General features: G+C 45.8%; 1 protein-coding gene across 1 annotated transcript; it reads left to right on the top strand.

Annotated features, from left to right (window-relative positions):
- The first annotated feature begins 3,461 nt into the window (after positions 1-3,461).
- LOC138472170 (transcription factor HES-5-like) lies at positions 3,462-9,767 on the top strand. Its single transcript, XM_069610207.1, has 3 exons — positions 3,462-3,773; positions 5,453-5,633; positions 7,891-9,767. The coding sequence occupies exons 1-3, from the start codon at positions 3,519-3,521 to the stop codon at positions 8,169-8,171; spliced, it is 717 nt and encodes a 238-aa protein (XP_069466308.1). The 5' UTR covers positions 3,462-3,518; the 3' UTR covers positions 8,172-9,767.
- The last annotated feature ends 543 nt before the right edge of the window (positions 9,768-10,310 follow it).

Below are 10,310 nucleotides of genomic sequence, written 5' to 3'. Positions count from 1 at the left end.
CTGAAAGTAGTCTGACGGTTTTCTACCAGCCCCGTTTCATGGATAATTGATGTAAAGAAGTTGGAGATAAGGGAGAATGAAGTGACTTATAAATAAGGAGTGTGTGACCAACTGGTAAAACAGATAAAAATGCAGAAAACAACTAACTGGTGCTCTTCCTAGTCTTATTCTATCCACGTTTAGATAGGCGCCACACCCGCGCAGTTTAAGGAGAGCTACTTGTAGGCAAGGGAAGTTAGGCAATCTCTCTGTCCTCCTATTGACATCCCTGTCCGCCGTCTAGGACAGATGCACTACCAGTCATACTCTAATCACTTCTGTTCCATTTCTGTTTGTATGTTGAGAGTGTGTTGGACTGGATAACTATCAGATGTGTTTGCACTCTTTTGTGTTCAAATTGGCTCTGTGAGCTTCAAGGAGATCTTCTTTCAGATAAGAGGAAGGCAGTGCTGGGTAATTGTAGGGGAAGGGGGGCAGTTCTTGGCCTTTGAATTTCATGAGAAAATGTCATTTTGGGCTAGCACAGCTTTTCTTCATGCACTGAAAACTCGTTCTTTTAAACGTCACACTGTCCTCCACACGTGAGGCCTTTTTTAATATCTTGCATCAGGCCATCAATGTCCATCTTTAAATTATACTTTAGATTAAACTGACACAGACACTGAAGTTTCACTTGTAAACAATTCCTTTCAATTCCAGATGCACGTGGCTTCATTTTTCTGGCAGCTCTATTGTTTTAGCAAAGATGCCCTTTAGACATCAGTCATATGTAATGGAAAGTAGTTTCAGGCCTTTGGCCTAGTCATTCGAACAGGGCCCATTTAATGTTTGTATTTCTCTTTCTCGTGAGAACAACATTCTATTGTTTGTCAGGTGCAAGTGAAATGCTGCCTTTCTGTCTATGCACCAACAGTGTGTCTTTGTCATGTTTACAATGTCCCTTGTTCCAAGCTCCAGAATGCACAGATTGCCACATGGTCTCTGTGTTTTAGCAAATGAACCAGTGTTTTCATGGTTTTGCAGTTGAAATGTACTGCTGGCCTTTTATCTGCCAGTCCACAGTGTGCTTTCTAATTACAGGACAGTATTCTGCATTTTAGGGCCTCAGTCAGCCAAATGTGGTTTCCTTTTGTCTTGGGGCTACATTTGAACCCCACAGGTGAAGGCACTTTGTACATGTGTATCCAGAACGAATCCAAGTGTTAGGTATCCTGTCAGTTTGATACTGACAAGGTATGTCCTGGGATAGAGCATGGGTGCGTGACAAGCAGGTGGGAGAGGTGTAGTTTTAAATGACATTGGTTTGAGCAGTTGAGGGGCTACTAGCAGATGTTCCCCAGCTGTGGCTGAGCGATTAGCTAATGAGTGTAGTGGAAGGTAGAAAGTGAAATAGGGAAGTGCAACAATCATGTCAGGATCCCTGTATAAAAAGCAGCAATCTATCAAGGAGCAATGTATGTGCCTTGCACACTACTCTAGCCAGGGAGTTTGTCAGTATGGACTCTCACTGCACGCATACTGGCACGCCACTCAGCAGCCGAAATGCCATCCCTCTCCTCGGAATCACACTCACAGAGGCCAGGAAAATGCCTCTATGTTAAGCAACTCGAATACCAGATAACTCATCCTGGAATCACACGTGACTCCACATGACTTCTAACAAAAGCAAACTTGCTCTTCTCCTGCTACCTTCTAACCACCTCAATCCTCCCTCTTACAGAACCCAAGGTACCAAGAGGGGACACAAATGGCAGGAATAACCTTAACATGAAACCGTGAACTATTTTACTGTTACCGTTTTACCCACAGAATATTCACTGATCTCTGCGGGCAATGCATTGACCCGCTGAGCTATCGTACTAAAATTGGAATGGCCTGAACGCTACAAGCCAGATTTCTGCTTCAGACAGGTTATCTCACTGAGCTTGTGTAACCTTGTATGTGTATTGGGGGCTGTTTCTTATGGTAATTAATATTTAAGCGACTTTAACATGCAGGCATTCTATACTGGAAGGCACTGCGTAACCCAAGCTTTTTTACATGCTTTCACCTCCCTGCTTTTCCCTCTTTGGGCAGTGTGGATACATTCGTCAGAGGGTAGTTAGTAATTATATTGGGCGCTACCACTTCGATAATAATTGGTGCAGTGTGGTCCAATTAATCTGTAATAGTGGTTTGACCACAGTTCTAGGGATTTTATGAGAAATAATAGTTTTTTTTCCCTATAATAAGTATTTCTTATCAACTAGTGCCTTCCTCTTTTGTTTTTTCTGCCTTTCTAAGTTGGGAAGTTTTAAGTGAAGATGTGTAGACAGTTGAATTGTATTTTAACTTTTAACTTCTGTTTTAGTTTGATGAATTGTTGCTCTGATTTATTGTGGAGGTCTTTTCCTATTGGTTTTGTATTGTGGAATGGATTTTAGAAATTGTCTTCTAATAATGAATTTTGATAGATGTGTTATAATAATGATTCTTGATAAATGTGGTGAAATGTTGTAAAATGTTATTGTTTTAACTATATCACAATAACACTTTAAAAAATAAAAAGTTAGTGAATAATACATGCTTTCCACGAGAAAGCAGGAATTGCATGCAATTCACTGTTATCTGAATGGGATGGCAATATATGACATACAGATTTCAAATACTTTTATGCTGCATGTGCGTTAACCTCCTGAGCTGTCATTTTTTATGATTGGATTTCTATGAAGGGTTGGTTCTCTCTATATACGTTTTTAACCCGTAACCAGTGTTTGAACATCCACGCGCTGCCTCCTGGTACCTCACTCACAAACCACTTCCCTTATGGAGACCACCCTGGATTTCATGTATGGACCTGTGCCATAATCAATAAGTGGAATGGGTTGAGCCCGGGGCATGATAGTGATCCTAGCATTGTGCGACAAGCTGTGCTGGGGCGGATAGATATCAGCCACAGGTGCTTTAACCCACTAATCAGTTTCACAAGGTGTCTGGGATGCAAGTTAAATGCAGATGTCTGCAAGAGGCGTGTTTACGGTTAGCGGTTTCACTGGGATGCGAACATGCAATCACACATGTCTGCTGCAGCAGCCGCACTAGCCTGCTGAACAGTCTCATTGGGAATTCAACCCGAGTCCCGAGGGTTACACACTTGCCTTTGCCCCGCTGAGCTGTTTTGCCCATTTGTTTCTATGAAGTGATGTTCTCTGTTGGCATACATTTAACACATTATATAGTGAGAGGCGGGAGACCTGGATCCCTGTCTGCATTTGAAAGCATCCCAAAGTGCCCGCCCTGGCGCCCTCCCCCTCGTCGGAGTCCTGCTTGGCTTTTCCCGCCATTGGAAGTGTGCCCTGATCCCTCGTTGGCACATGCGGAGTCCTGGGAACGCCTGCCCGGGGTTCCTGCCTGCAGCTGTGCAGGAGCCCCGCCTCTCGGATTCCCAGGACGCCCCAGCACACTCCACCAGCCGCCTCGGGCAGGAGGTTATTAAATCCTGGCCGTTGGCAGCCAATGGGCCGTGTCTTGATGGATTCATGTCCTATTGTGGGGCCGGTGGGGGGCTCCCAGAGCCTCCCCGAGTGTGGGAAACACGCCCGGGGCTGAGACCCACAGCGCCGGGGGCCTGGCACGGGTATAAATGCAGGGTCCAGACATCTCCCCCCAGAGTTCCGGCGCGTGTGTGTGAAATCAAGGAGGGTCTATTGGGTGCAGGTACAGGCCCAGAAATGCCCCCCAGCAGTTCTAACACGCTCTCGGTGGAGACCCCGCTATCAAACGAGAAGAATAAAGTAAGCTGCCTCACACCCCTCCTCCTCAACCCTTTCATTTTTATTTTGTGCGGTCATAGGTTAATTTTATTTTATTTCCACTCCTCTCCTTTCTTACTATATATTCCTTTATTTCCTTTTTCACTCTTCCCCTCTTTTCTCGTAATCGCCCTTTGATTTTGCTATCCCCTCTTGTATTCCTTCATTTTCCACGTTTCCCCATCTGCCTTTTTCTTGCTCTCTTCTCAAGTTCTCCTTTTTCTCATTTCCTTCTCCCCATGTATGTCCTTTCTTATTATCCCTAAACCTTTTCTTTTCATCTCTTTTTTCAGGCCCCTTTTTGAAAGCTATCTTTCGTCTTCTGTGTTCTTTTCCATTTCTTCCCTCCAATATTTTCTCAACTATCTCTTACACTCCCTTTCTCTTCTGTCCCCTTGTCCCTCTGTTCTTCTGTCTTCTCTCAGTTCCCTTACCCTTATCAACTCCCTCACAATTCTATTCAAGAATGCTTCATTGACGTGCCACCCATCTCTGCACAAATTGATAAAACTGTATAGATTTAAAGGTATAGTCCAGTGGTCTGCAACTTGTGGCTCTCAAGATATGTTTGAACTACGAATCCCATGATCCCTCACCATTGACGATTCCGACTAGGGCTGATGGGAGCTGCAGTCCAAAACATCTGGAGAGCAAAAAACGCAGATGCCATTAGTCTCTGTCCTCCCTCCCTCGCCTGCCACTGACCCCGCCGCCTCCCCCCCCCCACACACACTCACATTCCACGGCCGGCCGGCAAGATAGCCCTGCCTGGTAAGCACTCGCCAAACACCTCTATGTCCATTTGGCAGTCACAGGATATAAACCCTCCATGCCCACCTCAGTCCTTCATCCTTCTGAGGTTGATGAATTGGTGGCATTCATTTCGGCGATAGTGACCCCTGTAGCTACAGCGCTTAGAAGCGTGAGGAATCTGGTCTGAAGTGCTAGATGTATTATAGTATATCACTCTCCTCTCTCCGATTGACTCTGCCCAAAGTACCACCAACCCTCCTTTCACTCTTCCACCTCCCTGCCTCTCCCCTGATCTTACTCTTTATAACTTGTTTGCAATTCGTTTAAAAGTGCCAAGGACGCGTATGCATAAGACTTGCATAATAGCCTGGCAGTTAAGGGGTTAATTAAGCATGCCACTGCACGTTACTCCGCCCGATCCTCTGATGCAGTACACGGGACCATGATCGCACTGCTTTTATGTCTAGAAGTTTCTTTTCAATATGGTTCAGGATTATATTTGAAGATTCTGTTGCACTTTATGTCATATTCGCACTCTACACAAAGTTTAAATACATGGAAATAAAGATTGCGTTTATGCACGCGAGCCTAACAACACGAATACATTGCTGTTGTTATTATCATGCATCATTGTGTTTGGTGGTAAGAGGCTTGCTAATGTTGTGGGTATAATGTTTACTGTTTATTGGTGTTACTCTTCTGGCTAACCTTACTATTATTCCTGAAACCATTAATCATACACTTATTAGTGTGAACTCCTAAGCACAGCTAGAGTCGCCTGCGACGTACACATTTTTTCCGCGGGCTTTCTTGCGTGGTGTTTTCCCGGGCTTTCTTGCGTGGTGTTTTCCCGGGCTTTCTTGCAGGGCGACACCTGCCTCTCATAACCCGGATTGCTTTCCTTGCAGCTGCGGAAGCCAGCTGTGGAGAAGGTGCGCCGGCACCGCATCAACAGCTGCATCGAACAGCTCCGCCTCCTGCTCCAGGCGGAGTTCCAGAGCCAGCAGTCCAACTCCAGGCCGGAGAAGGCCGACATCCTGGAGGTGGCGGTGAGGTGTCTCCAACAGCGCTGCCTCTCCAAATCCCAAGGTGAGAGCACCCTGCACCTGCCGTGTCTGGTCTCCCCCGTCCTCTCTGCTTTTCCCAGTCTTACTCAACATCTCGATGTCACTGCAATGCTCAGATCAATTCCAGGCGCTGTCCGTCTGTCTGACTAGTGTGGAAGCTTGGATGCAAGAAAACTGGGCCCGGGTCAGACAGAACATCCTGTGGGGTGGGCACATTTTTGGGTGAGAACTTGACTCCCAAACACTCAGATATCACTCTTAGCAGCAACGTAAAGAACCTGGGAGCGTGCTGTGGTGAGGCAACAATTGGAGCATAAACGACCTTCTACAAACAAACATAAAGCTCTGTATGCTAAGGCCCGCTGCTACTTAAGCAATAAACCCCGAGCTACGGGGCCATTATCAGGTCCGGTAATGTCCCAGGGCTAAAGTTACAGTCCTGGCAAAGCAAGGGCTTTAACTAAGCCCCGAGGGCATTACCGGACGCGGTAATGGCGCCCCAGCGATGGGATTATTGTTATTAGTATTCCGGCATGTTGTACGGGGATACTAATAGTTTGTAAGTTGTGAAATTTCGTAAGTTACACACAAAAAAAAAGAATGATGGCTGCCATGGATCGGGGAGAAGGGCCTGTATGTTGTCCCTTCACCCTTTCCAAGGTTGCCTTTCGGACATTGGAGCTGTGCCGGGAACACTACTGTTCCCGGCGCAGCCAACGGACAAGAAAGGAGAAGAAGGTAAGGGGGAGGGTGTGGGAGGTGCCTTATTGTGTGGAAAAGGGGCTGGGGTGAGGGATGGGACATGGGGGCTTGGGTACGCAGGTAAACGCACTTACCTGCAAAACCCAGCGAGGGAGGATGGCAACCTCCCGCTCCGAGGAGCGGGGCTGTACCATGTGGTAATGCCCTTTCTTCGAGACTCCTCATTGGCTTAGAGGCTGCCAACTCCCTCCCTGCGGGAAACTAATTAACATTAATAGTAACATACATTGTCTCACTTGTCCTTAGGTCAGTGGAAGCCCACCTCCTCGTAGTGCCATTGGAGTATGGGAAACATGTCTTTGTCACAGAAGGCCTCCTGCTATGGAACACTCTACTTGTGGCCCACTGGCAGCAGGCTAACCACCAGGCCTTTCTGGCAGCATCTCAAAATACATCTGTGTTGTTAGGCTCTGGATCCTTTCTTGGGGATACCTGTAGATCGTATGGTGCACAATATCTTATCACTCTGTCAGTCATGACCGAACCGGGCGCGGCATTGCAGGTGTCCTCGGGGTGGGAATGATTTCTTTTTCCCTTTGGGAGATTCATGCTGCTTGTGCATCCAATCTCCTGGGGGAGGAGGGGGTGATGAAAAAAAGATGGCCGCCGCCATAAGGAAAAGGGACGAAGTCCCTTTTCCATTTATATGGCAGCTGCTAGAATCGGAAGGAGTGCGGGACCGCAGCTCAAAGCTCCTGTCTCGCAGGTAAGCTGGGAGGGTGGGGTGGGGTAGTGGTTTGGTTGGTTTTGGGCTCCCTATTGCCTCCCCACATAAAAGAAAAATGGAGCCATTTGGGGAATGGCCTTGGATGGCTGGAACAGGGCAGATAATGTATATTCTCACCCGCTGTACCAGCCACCTGATTGGCTAATACCTCTTCCCCGGGTGTGAATCCTCAGTGTATCCCAGGGGTCTTCAAACTTTGGATTTCCAGTGGATTTGGAGTATGACTCCCATCAGCCCTATACATTGTAGTAAGTGGTGAAAGATCAGGGAGAGAGTTTAGACCTTTGCTTTGAGGCATTTGGGTTATAAGAGCATAGGATGCTTACACATGGACTTGCGCCGAACCTCCAGTTAGTACTGAATATGGCTGATTGGAGGCAGAGACGCGGCAATCACTCCAAGGGATGACTTCCATCCAACAGGTTCCTCAATGACATGCCCAGGTCGAGCTGGAAAGTGCGGCAGGATAAAGTGCCAAGAGCCCAGAAGTCGCACTATCTAATGAATAAAGAACATGCATGTTTTAGTATAAACTTCTGCAGCATTCTTCCCTACTAGTAAAGAGGAACCGTTTGAGCTTTCGGGAGCATCCGAAGTCTCTATTTTTGCCATAATGGCTGGCCACGCATGTTTGATGCGGCTATTATATTTGGCTCAGTAGGGTTCTGCTATGATTTTGTATACATTTGTTTAATTATTGTAGCCAGCTTTTGTTTGTGAATCATGGCCATGGTCTGAATGATGGTAGAACGCATGATTCCAATGTGCACATATTATTTCTTTCTTCTAGTGCCATGTCCAAAGAGCCTGGAGCAAGGCTTCGGCCAGGGGTACCTGAGATGTCTGAGGCAGTCGGTGCAGTTCCTGTCCTACTGCCAAACCAGCATGGGTGCTCCGTCAGACCTGATCAAGCACTTTGACCAAACGCAACTGATAGCTGACAGTCGGCACAATCCTCAACTGGCCATCTACAGCCAGCCTTCTCGCCAATGCATCACCCCACCTTTACCTAGCCAAGCGCAGTGGAAACCGTCCGAGCCGAATACCAACAGACTGTGGAGGCCTTGGTAGACAAAGCCAATGACTCCCATTGAGAACTTTGTGAGACAGTCACAGTGTGTTATTTTGTTAAATTGTGGGTTCTGTAGCCACATGATCTGAGTTGTAGACCTGACTTCCCCAACTTGATTAAATTCAGTAGCGCTGGTCAAACATGTCACTCAGTTCGATGTTTCTGTAAACTGTGAACTTTCTAGAGGAGGTGCTAGAAGTGCCCCTCTACCACCATTGAACCTGGTGACATGCTTTTGTCTTGTCCTTTATGAATTCACTTACAGGCCTAAAAATACAGAGGTCCCTCAAGAAAGTCCTAATCTGGCCATATCAGATCCACTGTGCATTTTTCGAAACTACATTTGAGGTTCCAAGTGTAGCCTTAGGGCCTTGGTAACCTCTCACAATGGAGGGTAGAAGTCCTATAGCAGGGAGTATGTGTCATGATGGAATGCCCTTGGGTTCACACGCACCCCCACCAGCGCCCAGACACATCTTTTGTGTTACAGGCTGCAAAAGGCAAATCTACTGAGAATTGCTCTGGTTGATGGGGTGGGAAAAGAGAAAAAGTGAAGTTAATCCATACCAGGCGTATTGATTACTTTCTATAAGAGTATTTGGCTTTTCCAGTTGACATATTGGTGAATGGTGGACAAATCCAATGTTTGCGCCTAAGGGGGTCACGTATCAAATTGTCACTGAATAAAGATCATGTGTATTGTTCTAGTATGAACCAGTTGGATTTTTACTAAAACTGCCTGCTGGGCCAGGCCCTTGAGAGGGTAGAGTGTGGGTGACGATGGGTAGGTGAACATGTTTCAAATAGATTCCAAAAAGTGGAAGATTTTATTATTCACTACACAGCAGCATCCTTATAATGCAGGATAGACCTAGTTCATCGCCTAAGGCCTGTATCCAGATGCTAAAACTACAGGTTTAAAAAGCTTGGCCTGAAATCAGCAATGTATGAAACTCATGAAGACTACCACCCCCAGAATGCATCCGGTTTACATTGAAAGTCAAGGAATGGAAAAGCAGTGGCCCATTGCTATAGAGTCACGCTGCATGCGGAAAACGTTCATAGCACATTTTTTAAAGTGAATTGTCTCAAGCTGCTGTATTTCCTCAATAGTGTCTTATTTTTTGACTGCAATATTTCTAAGAAATGTAAAGTAGAAATTAAAGGCAGAGCCTTTCTCCTATACATGCAGCACTTCGACCACACTCGCTGCATTTACTTAACTGCTGGGAATGGTTAGATTGTTATTTTTGTAACAGGTGTATTTTTGAGGAAATCTGCCTCGAAGGATAATGTGTTGTCTCGATAGAGATGCCAATGCAAGGGAACGATTTTGTGTTTAAAGTTAAATGCGAAATTGACTCTTGGTTCTTGCTTTTGCACAGTCTTAGTACATTTTAAAAAGATAGTTATTATAACATATTTTTATGCTTAGCCATTTCCTACAGGTTACAGAGGAAGGCCACGCTTTTTAGTGAGGACATTCCTAATTATTTGTAAATGCTAAGCAAGAAGAGAACATGCTTGTATTACTTGTGATGGAAACCATGACCTATTGCAATGGAAACTTGAGAATAAAGGTATTTATTGAAAAACATGTGTCCGTTCTGTGTTGAACAGTTTAATACACCCTGGGATATGCACAAATAAAGACATACAAAGTGTGTTGGAATTGGTGAAAGTCCCCACTGTAGCCTTCGAACTCCCTGGATATTCAGCAGTTGACAGTAAGCCCCTGATTCATGGATTATTTGCGCCAAAAAAACGGGATTTGTGCGCCATTCTGCCCGCATGGGGCAGAATGGCGCACAAATCCTGTTTTTTTGGCGCAAATAATCCATGAATCAGGCCCTATGTGTTTCTGGATTCGCTGATATTACCCAAACCTCGTGAAAATGGAACCCTATCTTTATATTTCGAGCTGCATTCTGCGGTACAACATGTTTGCAACTAATGACCACCCAATTCCCAGAACTCCTCGAAATGACACCAACTTGGATGTGTGAAATAAAGAAATATTTACAAATGCAATGACACACATAGTTATGGGTGGTTTACCAGATTTGTCAGACCATGTGGAGGAAATGGCAAGGAAATGTGGCGTGCTGAAGGAGAATGCATCCCCTGCAGAAGTTGGT

The sequence above is a fragment of the Ambystoma mexicanum genome, chromosome 8 (genome assembly GCF_040938575.1).
Source record: "Ambystoma mexicanum isolate Mex_15411 chromosome 8, UKY_AmexF1_1, whole genome shotgun sequence".
In the NCBI taxonomy this organism is placed as follows: Eukaryota; Metazoa; Chordata; class Amphibia; order Caudata; family Ambystomatidae; genus Ambystoma; species Ambystoma mexicanum.
Note: the sequence above shows the minus strand (reverse complement) of the source record. Positions and strands in the feature narration are given on the sequence as shown.